Below are 20024 nucleotides of genomic sequence, written 5' to 3'. Positions count from 1 at the left end.
CTATAACAAAGCAGTGTTCAGAACTGCTCCTCCAACAGCCTTTGCCTTAAAGAGCACAGGTACGTGTGATGAATAAAAGAGCTCAGGTTGCGACACTGCAGTTCCAGCCTCTGATGGAATAAAAGCTTCCTTTTGCTGGTATGGCAATTCAGAATTTAGAGAGATGCATGGGTATCAGTGGTATTATTGCAAAGCAAGAGATGTTTAAGTGGGAAAAGAGACTAATTACTTCTAACTAAGCATCCTACTTGATGAAGAGAGATGCTACGGAGCTACCACCATTTGCTCCTGGAGGACACTTAGTGAGAACAGAATCTGAGTTGATGAGAAGCATCAAATTTGATCCCCCAAAATGAGCAAAATTCTATGCAGACGCCTTGGTTTGGGGATGTGCCATCTTTCTTGGGTGAGGTTAAAAGTGATTTCTGAACTAACTTTTCTTGGAGACCGTACAGCAAATGCCTGTCGAAGCAGGGCAATTCTTGACTTGATCATGCTTTTGGAATCCTATAGTCCTACCACAGGAGATGGATCAATAGATTTCAGTGAAATATACCATTATAAAACAGCATTCCTCAGTAATCTCAGCAGCAATTCTGCAGTGCCTTGCAGGAATGACACAGGAGATCTTAGTTTTGTTATAAAACCCCAGAAGCTCTGACTCGGATTAAAGCCACGTGTCATTAGCACCATCAGCTTCACACTGGTGAGACCATGAAGCACCTCCCAGATCAAATACATCAATACTGGGTATTGATCCTCAAATCACTTCGAAATGGGGCAGGGAGGGATGGGTGCATGTGTCTCTGTAAAAATCAAAGTCAGATCCGTTCACATATCACAACACCCACATTTTTTTCCCCTTAGAACTATTTTCTAGTGGACCAAGACTGGAAAAAGCAACCTTCACTGTGTCATGCTGGAGTGCAGTAACTTTCCAAAAGCTTCAGAAACCAAACCCAATTTGTATTTCTTCCAAAGCAAAAGGTTTGAAAAGCTTACCATTAACTTCCCATCCCTTTTGAACCACCAAAGCCATAGTCCAACCTGCCTGGGGACAACTACAAGCCAGCCATGCCGCTGCCGGGGCCAGGCAACGCAAGAGCTGCCAAGGAACGCCCAGGGAATACTGACAGAGGCTGAACACTGTTGTAACACTGCTTCCCAGTGTTATCTCATCTAAGAGGAAAACTTGACATCCTTCATTGGAGCCAACTATAACAATTGATTTCAGCAAGCACGGATTACATTCTGGCTGGAGGCGATTTAAAAGCTGGAGGCTTCAATGGCAACAGTTTAATCATATAAGGAAAACCCTTGACAGTGTTAGTGATATTCTGAAGAAAACTGGGAAAGACAGTTCGGAAGATTGTACTACATGGAGGGATTTTAACCAGGATGGGAGACCTTCAGGTTTTACATTTCAGTTCATATGAAATCCTAATGGATAAATACAACAAATAGCAGGAGCCCTGCAGAATTAAGTCTCTCAGCTTTATGCCCTCCGTTTAAAAAGCTTTAGGGCTAGGCATAAGCTACTGGTTTTCCAGAATGGAAGAGGGGTGTTGCTTTGGGTTTTTCTCTTTTAAAGGCATTCATGTTTGCTGGTTTCAATGTTTAGTAAGGCAGGACTTCCCAAACAGAGACAGGAAGCAGAGTCCTTCACTTTGGGACACCGGTTAATTTGCTTTAGATCAGCTAAATAAATATCTGAATATTGCTTAATGAGCTCCCAATCACAAAGGCCTAAATAGCAAACCGTTTTCCAGTTGGTCCCCTTCACAAAGGTGCACCAGAACCTTGGCTGGCAGCAGGGAAATCCAGATGGGAAGACAATAGAACAGACAAAACGTTCTCTCTGTCTTCAGTCTGAACTAACGCCATACCCTCAAACCAACGCACAGCAACAACTCTGCCATCCACACTATATTCAACCCCTCTCCAAACCTGCTCTTTTGACAAGTTATTCAGCCTGATAGGTGAAGATTCAGCAGTGCACAGGGCGCGAGGTCAGAGCGTTGGAAGAGGACAAAGAAGCTCACCCACACGCTGCTCTGCAAGAGAAAGGCCAGCTGAAGGGGATACTATGACTTTAAACTTTGTACTTTTAACACGGTGGTTTGCAACAAATCACACACATCCCCACGTGTTCAAAATATGCCAAGATAATATTTATTAACACAGCAGGACTTACAGATCACAAAAGATAGTGATACATAGGAGCTCGGAAGGGCGTTACCAGAATAAAGCATGCAGGTCAATACTTGCAGAAGAGAGATATCAAAGCAGATCTGAAAAGGCACATTCACACAGGAAATGTTTAGTTGAAATTAGACATTAGAAAAGCAGCAAAAAACCTGAAGTCGATTAAAATATACAGAGATCTCCAATAATGCCAAAGAAAAAGGTACTTTACAGATTGGTAAGTGCAGCAAATGGATAACCCTTTGAGAATACCCGGGTGAGGGTATGTTCTCGCTGCAACGTTTGGCAGGACACAGAATAAATCAGGTTCATGTGACTTTTGTCTTGGAGGGAAACATGAATTTGGCTTAAAAGAAGCAGCCTGGTTGAAACTAACAGCATGCAGCCAGTGCTCAAAGGGTTATACAAAGTAAATGCAAGAGAAATCAGGCAACATTAGCATCATCTACCTTCCACACAAAGAATTATAGCAAAGTTTAAAGAGACTGTATCCCCTTTGGACAGAGCAAAACTGAAAACCTTTCTTCCCTCAGAAACCTAAGTCTGGGAAGCAACTCAGTGATTTCTTTCTAATCCCCAGCATAAGCAACCTACCTGCCCATTCCTGGAAGCTACACAAGGTGAAATCTCAATAGCCAAAGGACAAAGACCTCTGTGTCAGTGTGTCAGAAAAGTCAAATCATTCATCAGCACCTCTGTGCTGCTGCTGTTTCACTGGAGGTGTTACACGGTGCTTGCAGACATACAGCTCCCAAGGACTAGTCTCAGCAGTGAGGATGGCAAAGGGTTACTGTCCCTTTTTGACATTAGATTTACAGATAGAAGAAAATGAAGAGGGGGGAAAAAAGAAATCTGCTTTTTAACTTCATGTGAACTGAAAAAAGAGGACTGGAACATCAGCAGTTCAGAGCCTGAAATGCATCAAACACACAGGAAGGAACACGTGAGCACACAAGTATTCGTAACGGGTTGGCTGGAGCACGCTCCGCTACGAAACCCAGAGTTCAATGGAGTAAAACTCTCCCTATGGAAAAACACCCCGCTTGGCACCAGAGGAGAATACAGACTCGTTGAAAGTCAATAAAAATAGCTTCTAATTAATACTTCAGAGTTCAAAAGTTCAGCAACAAGCACATGATCGGCCAACCCCTTTAAACAAACCAGAAAGTCTTTTCCTGCCACAAACGGCAATCACTCAGCACTTATTTCTGGGGCAAAAGCTCACGTCCTGTAGAAGAGCTCCCGAAGTCAAACTATCACCAAAAGAGGCTAGAAAAATACTAGGACAAAGTGCTTTCAAACCCCAAGTAAACCTTCGAGACCACACTGGAGGTGCTACGTTTGACAGCTCTCCCAACTTGGAATTGCACCAAGCAGCAAGAGGGAAATGAAAGGTCTCTGCTAATAAATTATTCCTGATATGTTGTACCCTGTTTGAGAGTATCTTCCATGAAGTTGCCACCTGAATTCTCTCCCCTACTTAAAAAATATCATAGACTGCAAAACTACAGCACTGTGTATTTATCTCTACCCACTAGCTGCAAAAATGGAAGAAATCTTTCATCTGGAAATAACCAATTCTTGCAGGAACAGCTTTTACACTTAAGAGTTTGTAGGCTCCCCCCTGCTTAGAAAAGCCTCTGACTGCACAATACTTGTTGCTAGAACACAGTAATGGTTCTTGTATTATTGAAGGCCACAGAACATTTAACTACACCTCACCTTCCTACGTACACGTGAAAAGGAAAAGCAGGACACTTGGGGTATTTGTTTGGTGATATGCGATCAGGTCAGAGATGGTCGAGTCACTCCCTCAGGAGGACTTTCATAAGGGGGAATTAAAGAAGGTGAAACCCTCATAAATGAAAGCCCATGGTTTTAAATTTAGGTCTAGGAGTTACCAATCATTAGAGTAGCACTTACAGGCCCTTTGCACAATGAGTCCAGTGAGGGATTTAACTCTACAATACTTCTACCTGCAGTCCTGCAAAATACTGGCTGCCCAGGTTAAGCCTCACTGTACTGGGGATATACTTGTGGTGTTGATTAAACAGCTCTTCATCAACAGCATGAAGCAGTGTTCTGCCTGCCCTTGTGGAAGCACAGAGCGGGTGAAGTCCCCAAACCAAATGCTTTGTTGAACCCAAGAGATTAAAGTGAGACTCTGCCATCCCTCTTGCTAATGCAAATGGAACGACATCGTTTGCATTGGAAAATGTTCCACTCAAATCCCTTAAGTGACAATAGCTGACAGGTACCAGCACTATGATGATGATGTCAAATCTCAGAAATAAACTGGCCTGGAGTTCAAACTGTTCAGTCTATTTATAGTCTCCTAAGACAAGAAAGAAACGCTGCCCTACCAAGGGGCTGTTGGCTAGCGGGTACACAGATTGAAGTGTCTTTCACTGCTGAAAGACCAGTGCATAATACTGTAATTTAGCACACAGAACACTGAAACCTCCATCACCTACGTTACCAGAGCAATCTAACCAGTTCCTCACCTGCTGCTGGTGGATGCTGGCCACTAACTGTTGGCAAATCCAAAGAGCTATCAGACATGACATGCTTAAGATCTCCTCCCACATCAGCCAGTTTCATGTCAAACTGAACAGACAACGCGTCTTCAGAATCCTCCTTGCCAACGCTGCTGCCTCCGATTGAAGGAAGATCCAGAGACTTCACTGAAGCAGAGTCTTCTTTGGCCTGCGTGAAAGCTGCAACTTTGTCCACCAGGGACTTATCTGCACTGTTGCACGTGGAAGAAAACTTGTTAGAGTGAAAGTCGGCAAAATCATCATCGCTCTTCACTGAAGAAAGCGCGTTGTCCTTCGCCTCCTCAAAGCCTCCTCCAGAGCCCTCCAGAGAAAGCTGTTTGAAGATATCGTATTTGGTGGGCGTAGCAGTAGGGGCAGAACTCTGCCCGCTCTTCACCGTGCTGGCAGAGGAGCCAGGCTGAGGAACAGGACCAGGCTCTAGCTTGAGTGCATTGTATTTGTCCTCTGGTTTCTGTTCGGAAAATCCACTGCTATTGTTGAAAGCCATAAAATCTGCAAAGTCGTCTTGTCCACTGGCTGATGAGCAGTTAGAAAACTCCCCAAAAAGGTTGAACTCTCCAAAGTCATCAGCTAAGCTTGAACTCTTGCTGGGTGCTGGTTGGGCAGTGGTAGCTGGAAGGGGTGGCGGAGGAAAGGAGCCCGATTTTGTTGTGTTAAATGCAGGTGGAAAGGACGTCTGCTTGGTTTCTCCAGTAGAGGAAAAGAGATCCAAGTCTGCTAGGTTCAAAGAGGTCTTTGCTTGTGTTTGCTGTTTTGACTGAACAGGCAGAGAAGGGAAGGGTGCAGGGAATGTTTTGTCCTTTGTAGGTGGCTCTAATGGTGAGATACTGTCAGCGGTTTTAAAATCTGTGAAGCCGTCATCGGATCCTGCAGGCTTGAACTCTGCAAGGTTCTCTCCTGAGAGCAAGAACAATGAGGAAACAATCATTAAAGACACTGCAGTGACAACAAACGCATCAGACTCACACCATGCAAGCAAGCAAGCAAATTAGCTCATGCAATGTCAGAAGTTTTTATGTAAACTATTTAAGTTAAGCCCTAGAACGGCAAACACAACCTCTATGAACCACCCAAGTTTCAAGGTTAGCAATTCTAAGTCATTCCAGCACACACTTAAGTCTTCCAAATAGCCTCAAAATCATACTACATTCCCTTTACACTGTGTTAGTATCAAAACACACCTTGACCAACAGATTCAAAAGGTGATCTGTCTTATTCAGCTTCCACGTAAGTTCTTTTTCTCACCTCATCCTCATATTTGCCAAGCAAGGAATGTAATCCTCAATTTCACTTATACCAATGCGGTATGTGCTTTCTTACCGAAGCAATTCTACCCCTCTCCCTTCGAAATATTGCCCCATTGCAGTTTCTTTATGGGGCTTCAGCAGACGGTTAAGACATTTTTAGGCTCTCATTTTAGTCTAGCGTGTCTTCCGTCTGCCAGATTCACCTAAATACACTACAGAGCGTGTGAGCAGAGCTTCAGTAAATACAATATAACTCAGGAGGCATCTTCTAGCTCCTGCTAAGACTGATTCCAGCTTTACTAAGAAGTTGGAGACAGACTTTCACATGAAAGTGAGCACGATTAATCATAAGATGTGCAGCTCTCCGGTTCCTCTACCCACTAAGTGTACGATCATGCTACGTAAGGATTATAATTCAAACCCAACTGAACATTTGGTAACAGTATTTTCATGGAATTTACATGAAATATTTTGATGTACCGACTTTGTAAGTTTTTCCTGTTCATACACAATTACCTTTTATAAAGCAATTTCTTTTGAACATGAAAAATGTTTAACCCATTCACCAGCATGTACATACCTAGACCATTTGTCATTTTATAGTATTGAGCATACTTGAAGCCAGGTGTCCAATAAACAGATTTTGTTCTATTTTAGAAGTACACCACTAACATTTAATTCCTCAGCACCAATATCATACTTTAAATGTGTTTAACCAAGACTTAAAAGAATACTCTTTATAAAAGTAGTACAGGACCATGACTATACCTGACACATTCTTCCATTCTCCCTCCCCTCCAAATCAATTCACTTGGCCCAGCAACAATACAACTAGTTATGGAATTGCTATTCATCGATCAAAACTAACACATCACAGCAAACTACACTTACTGCTGAATTGCAAACTTTCCCATCAGAAATGTGAGCTGGTGAAAGGGTTAAGAGTGGTCAGAGCTGGATAACAGGCAAATATAGTCATTTTATGTGGTTTAGAATATGTACGTAAAGAAGTAAAATGTTATTTCATTTCATTGCATTCAGTTAATCCTGAAGAGGTATTGAGCACAAGTATCTCCCAAAACATCACAGGAGTTTCAGAAACTCAGTCTCTGGAAGGAGTTCTGTCTCTGACAAATAAGGAGCAGGAATGAACTCAAGTAAGCAGTTTTATCCTAGGTTTTACTTTGCCCAATCAAAACCAGTTGACCATAAATTTCAATATAAGGGATCCAATTTAGTCTTAGAGCACCAGAGACTGAAAAGGTTTAATTCCACCCTAACAACAGAAAAAAGTTACAATTTTGTCCAGAAACATCTTATTCTGTCTTTTAAGAATGTACGATTCCTTACTTAAAATGAACAAATTCCAACCATATTGTCTTAAAATAAAATTCAGAAGCATCAAAGAGAGATGCCAATCTTCCAGAAATACAATTTGTACAGTGTTCCAATAGGATATTGCACTGCTTTTTCAGGATACTTCTTGCTAAGTTGTTTAGGGAAGCAGAACCATCATTATTTTACAACTGTAGCAATGGAGATGCTGCAGCTTATAGAGAACTGCTATAAAAATATAATGAAATACCTTAGTATTTGCTTACCTAAGTATTTGCTCTCTGATGGCTGCTCTAATTCACGGAAAGCACTGTACTTGTCTCCACCATCTAGTGAGTATGAGAAAAGAAATACATTCACAAAAAGGCATTATGAATCCATACTGTAAATTTTATACTGGCATAATTGCTCTGGTTTTTAAAGACTAATATCTTATCAATGCCAAAACCAAGATATATGACACATTACAATAAACTGCTTATAGCGGTTGTGTATTTTCCCTTTTACCTCCAAAAGTGGCTGTACTTTCAGCAGGCTTCTCAGCTGCAATTCCTTTAAACACAGCATACTTATCAGTTGATGAGAGTGTCTTATTACCTGGGAGTGGCATTAGTAAAGAAGGAACACTAAAAACAAAAGAGAGAAAAGCAGAGTTCCTTAATTTATCCATAAGAAATCCACATTTCCAGGTTTTATCTAAAGGAGTCTCTTATCAAGACTACACAAACCTAAGCTTGTACCCAAAAGAGTGCTTGATCAAGAACCTGGTGTAACTCCCTCAGTATCAGTTGGGAATAAGAGCATGTACACGGGCAGCTGGTAACTGATGGGTTAATTCACACTTTATCTCACCTAACCTTATTTCTTTAGGCCAGAAGCCAATTTTCCCCATTCTTGATTCTAGTTTGCACCAAACCATGAACAGAACACTCCAGAGCTTCACTCCACAGGAATTCTTAGCCCAGGAGAGAATACGCACATAGACATACCTCAGGAATCACCATTTCATTTATCACTTTGCCCCGGGCAGTGTAATGACAATTCTCCCTGACAGAACTAGATAAAGAGTTAAAACTGCATGATATTCTGCCAGCTCCATGCTTTCAGCTTATCTACTTCTGGTTTTATTTCATTACACATTAAGAGAATAAAGCAGAACCACTAAAGGAAGGAAAAGCTAACTTTGAATTTCTGGCAGTGTGAATCAGGGAGCTCAGGTAGCTATCTAATGAGCAAACCAAGGATTAGTCCATAGTTCCACAAGCAAATCTTTTTGCACATAAACACATTCTGCTTTCTATAGTGAAAGCGCCACAATAACTTAACACCATGTAGCAACTGCTGTAAGATTGAGAAGCCATTCTGTGAGAGCTTTGCCTGCCCTCCACACAAGGCCCTTATCAGACCTTGGCAGCTTTACACATCATCATCCTTTACATATGAATGATGCATTTTACCTCTAGTTCATGTCATTCAATGCTATGCACATGGAAAATGTGAATGAATTTCTACTGCGTTCTTCGGCCTGAAGCAAGAATCTTTCCAGAGCCATTTAAATCTCCTTATCAGCAGCCTACAAGCAACACACAAACCTTGCACTTGCACACACGTGCTAATGATGGTCTGTGGTGCTTGCAGACAGACAGTGCAACGTCAAAATATAGCTTATGGTAATATAATTACATTTCACATCACTGCAAACCAGGCTATTAGCTATGCAGTCCTGGCACACGTAATGGTTAATCATCTGTGCTCTGCAGATGGGTTTTTTCAAGGAAAGCTCCATAAGCAATTAGATTATAGCTCATTGTACCATTCTGCTCCAAACTGAACACTCGCACAACTGAATGAAGAGAGCTGCTGCAGTGAAAAAGAAACACTGCTGGATTCCCTACTTCCATCATGGAATTTACAAATGATGCTTCTGGTAAAACTCTGAGCAGCAGAATAGCTTTAATTACAAAATGCCATCTAACTCAAATTAAGATATACTTGAGATAGAGCATCTTCAGCTACACACGACATCAGCCAAGTGAAATCACTTGCCCAGAATGCCGTTAAGTGCCGTGTAACAGAACAATCTGTTTTAGTGTCTCCATTTGACATCACTGCTGAGGAAGCAACCAGTAATCTGTGCTTACCTGGAAAGAGCCAGTTCTGTTCGCAACTAAGAACAGCCAGTTTATGCACAGAAAAGGTCTGTGTCCACAATTAGACACCTGGGAGGCACACGAAAGCTTGCCATGTGCAGCAAAAGGAAACAACAGTGAAATTTTGTAACCACAGGACTTGGAGAGATTAATTGTAAACTCTCCAAGGGAGTAAACATGCTCCATTATTCGGTTATACAAAATCGCCTTGATCCAGAGCTACATTCTGGCAGCCTCCCAAAAGAAAAGCCAAGACTGCTGAAGTCTGAATGAGATTTCAACTGAGATTTATAGTCGCTTATTGAAAGTTTAAGCACTGGCCAGAGAAACGACAGAGCTAACAAAACCTTGTCCACTGGAGCTCTCAGTCATTTCAGAGTATGATGTCAAGCTCTTTACATTAATTCTGGGGTCCACATTCAGAGCCTGAAGAAAGATCTTGATGTCAGCAAATGGTTTCTATTAACTCCCACAAATGTGGGGTCATACTTTTAATGGAAGCACACACTAAAAGCAGAACTCTTCCGTCCTGGTGTAAGTTTTCTCAATAGCTTTACGTAAGATTTTCCCTGAATGCACGGCATGAAATAACTTCCAATTGCCTGTACAAACACTTGAAAACCCACCCCCATACCTTGTATGTGCAATTTACCTCAGCATGATGACTAGAATGCTAAAGAATGGCCAACCACCTATGGCACATCAAATGCCAGTTTTGATTCAGAAAGCCTAATTGTGGTTGTAACAACCTTTAAAAGAAGCTGGCAGAGTAAAAGTCAGGTGACAAAAGCAAATTACAGGCTAGAAAGCTACCCACAAAGGAGGAAAACATTTAACGTCTTAAGAGAGTTCTCAAACACTGAATACAAAGATGTGGTACCTGCTCCGGTGCTGTGAACTGGCTGCTTTGGAAGAGCCAGCCACATCCCCTTGGAAATCAGTGAAGGAGTCATCTAGCGAGCCAGACTTTGAAGCATCTTGAAACTCCTGGAAGTCATCATCTTCCGGTTTTACGACCTGAATTACAAACAACATGTCAATTGCTGTTCTGTTGTCTTTTCAAATTGTCAGCATGAAAGCAGTTTCGAGCAGTGTGACTGACTTACGAGGAGGGAAAAAAAGGCAAGAGAAGGAAAAAACCTTTCAATACGAGCATGCAAAAATTAGCATGGTCACTGGTTCCACTTCACCCGCACCAACTCAAAACACCCACAAGGTGTACAGGATTACAAGTAGCATGCACAAAGAACAAGTGAACAAGGAACTCTGCTCCTTTCACATTAAAAGTATTACTGATCATAGCCATGTCATCTTTTAATACAGGACAAAGATTAATAATTTCAAATCAATCAATAATTTATAATCAATACAGACAGCAAAAGCATCAGAAGAAATATCTGCTGAAGAAGGATGAACCATATTTTCAAAGAGCAAAATTTATCTCCCATATGATTTACAGTGCTGGAAACCAAAGGTTCTCACAGTCCTTGGTTCTCCTGAAGAATGCCACTTATTTTATGAACCAATAGAGTCTGTTGTGTAGTTTAACTTAAAATCCCATTTAATATGGGTTACAAAACCTAACTACAACTAAAATCCTCTTTCAATGCCACTAGTTCATAATGGAGAATGCTTTTGTACCTTTTCTAATGCCACCAGAAAGAAATGAAGAAAAATAAAAGAACATCCTATGATTCTGTGCTCCTCAGTGGCATGACTTTATGTTTTCGGATGTCACATGCTGGATTCCAGCTCCTCTTTTTGCTGTTTACTTAAAGGCTGCTGTCACTACTTAGCCCAGAGAGCCAGGCTAATTCCCTTTCCAGGACAAGGCAGATTTGCCACGTAACAGAGTGAGCTGACCTGGCTGGGTGGGTAGGATGGGAGGAAGCCTCCGGAAGGCTGTGCTGCAGCTCCGCCCGCTGGAGCCGTGATGCTCATCCCCATCACGGCCGGCCCGATGCTCAGAGGCATGGAGACGGGCGGTGCAGGGGGCAGCAGAGGCTGCTGGCTCACTGCGGCAGGCAGCGGCATTGGAAATCCACTTAACGTAGGAACGGGGGCAGCGGGAAACTGGTTTAACACGTCGGGACTCACTGCAGGGATTCCCCTCTGCAAAGGCAGAAGAGCAAAGACAACATCAAAAAGGCACGTTGCATTCTCAGTTCCAGTTTCTAGCTTGTGTTACTGAAATCATGAAAGAGGAGGTACTGGTCAAGCTGCAGGTAAACCTTCCAAATCAAAACATGCTGATCTCCAGTGTTATCCATACCTGAGTCACTGCTATCATAGCCAGGACAGCGTAGAGCTCCTCTTTGGTGAGCTTCCCAGGGGTGGTACGGTTGGCTAGAGCCCATATCTGTCCAAGGGTCTCTCTGGGCAATCCAGACGACATCAGGATGGGATAGAGTTTAGCTGTATCTATTCCAGCAGGAGTCAAAGTGGTTTCTAAGATTTTCTTATACAACTCTGTGATAAGGGAGTCAGTGTTAGAGACAACTGCTGGTTTCAAGGGAATTCACGATCGCTTTTCTATTTTGCCTCACTATCCTATCAAATTAGTAACACTCAAAGTAGAAGGTAAGGCAATAGCATTCTGGCATTGGATTGTATCATCATGTTTCACCTAAATGTGTTATGGGATGGTCTTTACAGTTTAACACAAAGAAATATTTCATATAAAAAATACTTAATGCTCTACTTCAAAACATGTTTCTTTAATGAAATTGCAGGATAATCCATATAAAATATAGTTATAAGATCTTTATGTATTTAAACCTCAGTGTAATCAATATTTACTACAGCATTTCATTTTCTATTTACTGTGTTATTTGCATATATAAGATAAATAGCCTTAAGAAATGAGCCTGCTTAATTACAAGAGAGGCCAAAACCCAGACTACCCATAAAAGCAATATTATCATAGCGATGCAACCTCTTCTAGCCTAATCTGTTGTCATAACAAATTCCAGATTAAACATTGAGCATGAATAAACCCCACAATTCTCCAAATGCACATAAAGCCACCATAAATTCATAACGTATCAAAGATACAGGATTCATCTGATGCCTGGAGAGTAACACTTTGCTCAGTAAGCACCAACAACAGCTCACACACGTTCACACCTTGTGTTGCCTGCTTGGCTAAATGCCACTTTCTTGTTTACCTGGGACCAAGTTATCGTTGTAAATCCAAGGAGGCATCATTTGCTGAATTGGGTCCTGTGAAGGGAATACTCCGACTCCTAAATGTGTTCCATTCAGTAAGAAAAAGAAAGACAACTGTATTAGGATATACAGGATCAGAGTACAAAGATCTTAAGAGACTAGATCGTAGTTGGTCAGTATTATTTAGCATTTCAGGTAAAGATTTCAGATAGGAATCGCTGTGCTCAGAGGACAAACAGCTACTGAAGGAATATGTATTTCAATGTAGTAACTAGACTGATTTGGCAGTAATAGCAAGTTACATACATAATGAAATAGGGAGCTCCTCATCTGCCTCCCTCTTAATTTCTAGTTGTGCAGAAGCTCAAGTCTCATCATCTCCTGAACGTTCATAGCAGCTATTAGGGCTACTTGGGGAGTAAATTAATTTGTACCTACCACCAGGACACCCTTATCAGGGGAATCCACAAACAGGATGAATCTCAGCAAGATCTTACCCCAACATTCATAAAAACTTATCCGCTGCCCCATTGTTCCCAGTCTTCAGATCCGGAAGACATCACAGCCGCCTTCACTACTACAGGCTTTCATAACATGATCTACCACACTTTACTCCCTTTGAACTGGTTACTTCCTTCTCTACTGTGTGGACTCTTCCCCTCAGTCTCACAGTTTCACTTCCTATCTAGTCTCCCTGAGCAGATTTTATGCTCATCTTGGATGGAGCTCTGACAAAAATCAGAATAATTCCCGATTTCATTGTCCTTCCCAGTGCCCTTGCACCTCCTCATCTTCCATATGGATTGAATCCTGGCTGCAGTCTAATTTCAATCATTCCACAACTCCAAGCACATTTTTATATAAGCAATTCCTTCCATTTCACCAGCCAAGGAAAATAAATTTGCTGCTTCCTCCAAGCTCATTATCCTTCAGCTTTAATCACCCTTCCATTCACTTCCGCATCCTACTGACTCTTGCTTCTCACCCCTGAATCCCTCTGGCAAAATTCAGCCCCTTAAAATCAAACGATACGAGAAGCAAAAAGGAATTCTCAGCCATATTTAGTTGACAGGAGAGTCTTACTCAGAACTTTGATAAGAGCTGTTCAGTTGGAACTGTTTAGCTCCAGTTGCTGTTGGAAGTAAAACTTGCCTGAAGTTTTCATCTAGACCAGCTTTTGAAATCTTGATCCCTACAGCACAGGTAGTTTTAGACCTAACACACATGAGCAGCAAATTGCCTGGGAAACAAAGAAGCTGGAGAGCGACTCTTCACTAGGGACTGTAGTAATAGGACAAGGGGTAATGGGTTCAAACTTAAACAGGGGAAGTTTAGATTGGATATGAGGAAGAAATTCTTTACTGTGAGGGTGGTGAGGCACTGGAATGGGTTGCCCAGGGAGGTTGTGAATGCTCCATCCCCGGCGGTGTTCAAGGCCAGGTTGGACAGAGCCTTGGGTGGCATGGTTTAGTGTGAGGTGTCCCTGCCCATGGCAGGGGGGTTGGAACTGGATGATCTTAAGGTCCTTTCCAACCCTAACTATTCTATGATTCTGTGATTCTAACTAGCTAAGAGTTTTAACCTAACAAGACTGTATCCTCCTCAAAATAAAGAGATGAAAACCCACCACAACATTGACCATCTTTAGTAATAAATTTCCTCACATAAAAATGAGAGGAATCTTCAGAGAACACATCTTCCCTCGAGAAAGAGGACAGAGTATTTGAAACCAGTGGACCTGATTAACACACATGTTAAAAGTGATTACAGCAATAAACTCGAGTGGAAAAAGTTCAGAGCAAAATCAGAGTTATACTTTTAGCAAGGAGCAGGAGGCACTGATGTATTATTCAAGCAGGCATTCAGAGCAAACTTGTGCAGGCCTGGCCTCAGAATTAGTGCACAGTGTGTTAGCATCCAAGCAGCAACTCATTAGATGTAAATTCTCTCGAATGTTTCATTTGCTCACCACACTCTTCAACTGCTCTGTTTTGTTCTGAAGCCTTGGGCACCTCTGCAGCGGTGGTACCACTTTCCTGGCCACCTACAACCTCCCAGTCACTGATGGTCAGACTGGGATGAACTTGGCTTGCAGCTGAGGCTTTGTGCCCAACTTCGGATGTTTTAAGTGTGGTTTGCTCTTGTTCAGAGTCATTTGAGCCATTATCTAAGCCTTTCTCCTCCAAGGAAGAGCCTGAATAAACAGCAGGAGGAATTATTTATGTTTTGTTATTAACCATCCAGATCACAATTCCACACTTCCAAAGGACAAGTATTATTGGTACCACTGAGGGGTTATCATGATGAGCATCCATCCCAGCTGAGACCAATAGCACCACTCTGTGCAAACACTTCTATAGCCTGATTCTGCCCTTTACTTACCATGGATACACAACAACTTCAACAAACAAAAAGCACCAAGTAGAAGGAATACATGAAACTATTTTCTGTTGGGATTACCACTGCATAATCATCTAGGCATCAGTAGTGCCCAATATCTACTTACCCCTGCAAAATTCATCATGTTATTCTAACCACATCCATTTAGCCTCCAAGAGAGGAAGCACACAAGTGCTCCACATAGCATAAGAGTTATTTTTCATACCACCATCTCACCCATATCTTTTTCTACTACACAGGCTTACAAAGATGCTAGCGCACAAGACTTAATTCATTTAAAATCAGCCATATGCATATTTAGCAATGTCTGGTTCCACACATGACTTGCATTTACAGTGCAGTTCTAAGGGAGGAAGAAGGGGACTTAAATCACCTTTTCCCATGGATCAGCAGGTTTCTACTCAATTGCTTATATATTACTTCTTCTGGCCAGACTGAAATAAACCCCAACAAAATAAGTAAAGACTCTGTGTAGCTCTATGACAGAAGGTGACATGTAAAAAATAACATACTTCAGAGTTACCTGTTTTATGGATACTGGGTGAAGATGCAGAGGTAGGAAAATAAGGAACCTGCCCAGTTGTACCATGCAGGATGGGTAACACTGGAGCCTGGGCTGCAGGGAGAGGCTGGACCACAGCCTTTTCGGAAAGCAGTTGCCCAGCCTCAGCAGCAGAATGGAAGGGCTGAAAAGTCTGAGAGGTGGGTTGAGGCACCAGTGTGGGGATTTCAACAGGCCCTTGTATAAAGTCACTAAATTCTTCATCATCAACAAAAGCAGAGTGGGAAACAGATACAGCAGAATGGGATGATGTGGGATGATCTGTAAAATGGAATGAACACACAATGGAAAGTGATGAGGAAAAAGGTTCACGGGTGGAAAGGGAGGAAAAGTGGCAAATACTAGGAATACATAGCAAATGGGTAAGGGAACAGCAGTGGATGCATCACTTGACAGGGATGTGAAGAGTTGTTATTGTCAACATAAAGAAAACATAAGGTAAAGCTGATCAGCCGCTTCCAACCGTGCATCTTCTCTCCCAGAGATTTGATGTAAATGTGTTGCTATTTGGATCTTAACACTGGCTATGAAAGTATTCTATTTAAACAGGCTGGAACAAACAAATCAAGAGGTACCATTTCAAACTGGACATAACAGGGATCTGCACAGGGGGATGCTCTCCCTCAAAGGACTGTTTCATCCTCAGAAACTCAGTAATAGATCATAAGATACAAAAGAAATGTCTATTCATTTTGACAGTTTTCGGCTCGATCAATTCCACAGTCACCCATTTAACAGAACTGATGCAGGATGGGCAAATCTACAATGTGAAATTGTCAGAAACCACTTGTAACTTCCGAATTACCAAAGAGCAAACCCACAGTAGAGATACAGATTTTAGGTAACAAACAGTTGCTGGAAGGACACTTTTAATCCACTCACTTTGTGCCACTAAATAAAAACACTTCCTGGAATTAGCTCCCCTGCTGAGGATTTCAAACAGCAGTGCTTTAGTTTCAGTTGGAAGATGAGAAAAATTACAAACCTGGCTTTTTGGGATGCGCCGCTGGTGTTGGGTGCATTTTAGCATCTCTAGAAAAACCATCTAAATTTCCTTTAATGGCTTCCAAAGCTTCATCCCTGCTTTTTTCACCTGTCTGGAACAGCACAGAACACATTGTTGAACACTCACAGATCAGCTCAGTTTTCTTTCAGTATCCACATTCTTCATACAAAAACCAGCAATGCCTGCAGTTAGATTCAACCCTTCTTTCTCCAGCAGTGCCTTCCTGAAGCACATCAGCATTAACTCCCATATTTAGAAAGCTTTTCTCTTGCAGACTACACCATAACAGCCTTCCCCAGCCTTTAGGCAAAGCTTTATGCACAAGAACAATATATAAAACCTTTTTCAGCCATTTGTATCCTGGCCTTTGAGCTCATCACAAGTGTCCAAAACTTTGTCCAAAGTTAACAAACAAGCAACCAAACATTCCATATTCCAGAAACTCCATCTGTTCCCAAATGTTACACACCAGGTTGGTTTATTTTTCTTGAGCTGATTTCATCTTCAACACCAGACTGTTTACACTGCATCAAGAGCACGGAAAGTACTGACTATTCCAGATGCTATTCAAGATGTCACCTGATGTCTCATACTAGTTCCCCACTTATTTGCTTGTTGAAAAAGATCATCCCATTACAAGCCATTAAAAAAAGCCTTAAGAAAGAAACACTGCAGTTGTTATTTAGGACATACCTTAGGTTTCACACTGCTTAGGAGTCTCAGCTTTTGTTTCTGCTCTTCAAATTGGCGCCGTTTCCTTTCCTCCTCCAAGAATTTCTGCTGATGCTCAAACCTCTTCCTGAAGAAAAATGAGGTCACAAAACAAGTCTAAAAATACTTTTTCATTACAGTTTTCATGGCAAACTTCTGCTTGATTTTTCCATTTGTTCTGTCTCTAATTCAGGTGGCTCAGTGTACACATTTCTGCTTCTTCTTCGAGCTGGGTGACAGCCACTACTAACTTCATAGATGCTTTCACATGCAATGGAAGGATCTCAACAACATTCCACAGCCCTAAACAGACTACTTCTGTAGAGGAACTATCAATATATTTGCTGAGTAAACCACCCCTCCACAGTACGTCTCCCCCTTTAAAAAGAAGAATTTCCTGAGGCAGTGAAGGGTCACTTACTGCTGTTCCTCTGCAAACTGCTTCTGCATGTCCGGGGTGTACTGCGGGGCTGCTGGGCGCATTCCCAGGAAAGAAGCCTGTCCCATGTAAGGCATTCCAGTCGCTGGCATGGGCCCTAAGGGCATGCCACCCTGGAATGAAGTAAATAACACAACTCCAAGGTTATTTTTTCCATAGAAAAAGCCAAAGCTCTGGCAATGACACCCTGACACGTTGCAAACGAGGGGGATCTCATAAAATGAGGAGTTGGATGAGCTGCACAGACTCGCTGCCACAGCACAGGGCACTGGTCCCTCAGTAGATGGCACTCTTCCCTCTCAAGTTACCGTTCGGTTTTGTTTCCTATGCTGAGTGATCGCATAATACTTTTAAACTCCCTGCTGGAGGTGCACACTCCTGTCCAACAAAGGATGCCACAAAATGTGCCCTAGTCATTTCACAAACAGCTTATCCAGGGTCCACGGGAGGGAGACACAATACAACAGCAGCCAAGAGGAGGCTTGTCTGAATAACCTGTGTCTGTACCAGGAACACTTGCTGAGAAATGTATTCTGGTACAATTATAGCAGCACAGATTGCTTAAAATAAAAGGGTCCAGAAAATAATTTCCTTCCCCTACCATTCATTTTGTATTTGGTACCAGAACACTTAAAAAGAGAACAAAAGTTGTTCATTAGACTTAGACCAGCTCTCAATCTCCCTACTATAGATTTCACAAAACGAAGGGAGGGTAAAGACATGTCAAGATGTGATCAATTCAGTTTGTCACATAGCAATTTGGCTACAGAGCCATGCCAAAACGTTCCATTTCAGCAGAGTGCGAATTTGTACATAAGCACATATGGTGCTAAACAGAAAAAATATTAAAGGAGTGAAAACATATTAGCTCCTCATTTTCCATTCTTACTGCTCAATTAGCAACAGCAGAGTTAGAGACAAAGTTACTTTAGGCAACAAAAAGAATGAGAATGAAACATAGGAAATGGGACAAATGGGAGAACCGGTCAAATGAGAAAATCCAGCCCATTTAAGAGATTCCTTGCTTCCCAGATCAAGGTATTTAAAAACAAAGCTTATAAATTGCCACCTACACTCAGGAAATTCCATTCTATGAACTCCAGCATTTGAGTAACAAAGGGATAAGACCATTCATTGAATTGGTCACAATCAGATTGTGGACACAGTCACTTCTGATCAATTTATAAAGGTCTCACGTAAAACACTACCCAAGACACCACCTTAACAGTAAGTACATAAAGCAAAGGCAGAAAAAGCACAAAGCAAAGTTAAGAAGATAGAAGAGGTGTGTTGTGGGAGTTTTGAATTATAGTGACTTAACAATTCAATACTGTTACTAACCACACTTTGGAGTAGGTGGCATCTGGTAGTCTTTTACCATCTTGTTGATGCTTTTGTTTCCTTTCCTGTTCTGAGACCGTGCGTCTCTTATCACACGCTGGTGTCATAGCACGTGTAATGAAATCAGTGTTCAGATTCTGACATCTCTGACTGGCCTATAACATCCAGGTTGTTTTAAATATTACTGATGCTATCCTTGCACTAAACCCTCACTTCTCTCGACTCTATACAGCGAATAATGTGTGCCAAAATCCTCCACTGCCTCCATCCAGATCCCAACGAAACTTGGAGAATTCTTTAAATTATCTTTAATTCTTTACATTATCCCACTTCAGTCCATATTTCATTGCCACTCACCTGCATGGTCATGGGTCCAGGAGGTATCTGAGAACCGTAATTCATCCCCATCATGCCTGGCATGTTGGACTGCATGACAGGAACCATTGGGAATCCTTGCTGTTGCATAGGAATCATCCCTACAATGAAACATTAAATAAGGTAAGCTCCCAGTTAGTGTTAAAGCTGTTTAATTGCCACCAAAGGGAAGGAAAAAGCTCTCAGTCTTGCTGGGCTGTCTGGATAAGTGATCAGTCTGAGGGAAGAATCGTTATGGGGCTTTCCCACCAACTAAGCTGCTGAATCCTCCCACCATCCTATGGATTCTCTGTGGGTTTCTTCCCCTGTGATTCCTGAAAGGGTCAGTTCCAATTAACAAGATGTAATTAACCAGGTTGACTGGTGCTGTAATTGTCCCTTCCTCTTGAAGAGGGAAACTGACAAACTGGCAGCTTTTGAAGATAAGTCTTGGGAAATAAAGTCATCACTTCACAAGGCAGCTTCACACCCCGATCTGGCTGGGAAACTTGTCTGTAGCTTCATTAGCCCACTATGTGTATTAGAAT

At 41.9% G+C, this 20024-nt stretch overlaps 1 protein-coding gene across 6 annotated transcripts in view; it reads right to left on the bottom strand.

Annotated features, from left to right (window-relative positions):
• The window catches only part of SYNRG (synergin gamma), a gene marked incomplete at both ends in the record, with an annotated part of 35635 nt that overhangs the window by 10249 nt on the left and 5362 nt on the right, over nucleotides 1-20024 (bottom strand). For 4 of the 6 annotated variants that reach the window (XM_080630142.1, XM_080630143.1, XM_080630144.1 and 1 more), the window contains 11 exons: nucleotides 4710-5660; nucleotides 7612-7674; nucleotides 7853-7971; nucleotides 10376-10512; nucleotides 11359-11607; nucleotides 11768-11964; nucleotides 12663-12740; nucleotides 16611-16722; nucleotides 17325-17430; nucleotides 17764-17894; nucleotides 19480-19598. In XM_080630142.1, coding sequence (XP_080486268.1) covers nucleotides 4710-5660; nucleotides 7612-7674; nucleotides 7853-7971; nucleotides 10376-10512; nucleotides 11359-11607; nucleotides 11768-11964; nucleotides 12663-12740; nucleotides 16611-16722; nucleotides 17325-17430; nucleotides 17764-17894; nucleotides 19480-19598 — 2262 coding nt within the window. Of the gene's footprint in view, nucleotides 1-4709; nucleotides 5661-7611; nucleotides 7675-7852; nucleotides 7972-10375; nucleotides 10513-11358; nucleotides 11608-11767; nucleotides 11965-12662; nucleotides 12741-14632; nucleotides 14858-15586; nucleotides 15887-16610; nucleotides 16723-17324; nucleotides 17431-17763; nucleotides 17895-19479; nucleotides 19599-20024 lie in introns of all 6 variants that reach the window. The other 2 variants (XM_080630141.1, XM_080630146.1) reach the window with 2 other exon arrangements.

This window comes from Psittacula echo (assembly GCF_963264785.1).
Source record: "Psittacula echo genome assembly, chromosome: 15".
NCBI lineage: Eukaryota > Metazoa > Chordata > Aves > Psittaciformes > Psittacidae > Psittacula > Psittacula echo.
The sequence above is the reverse complement of the archived record's forward strand: the minus strand, read 5'-3'. Positions and strand labels throughout refer to the sequence as shown.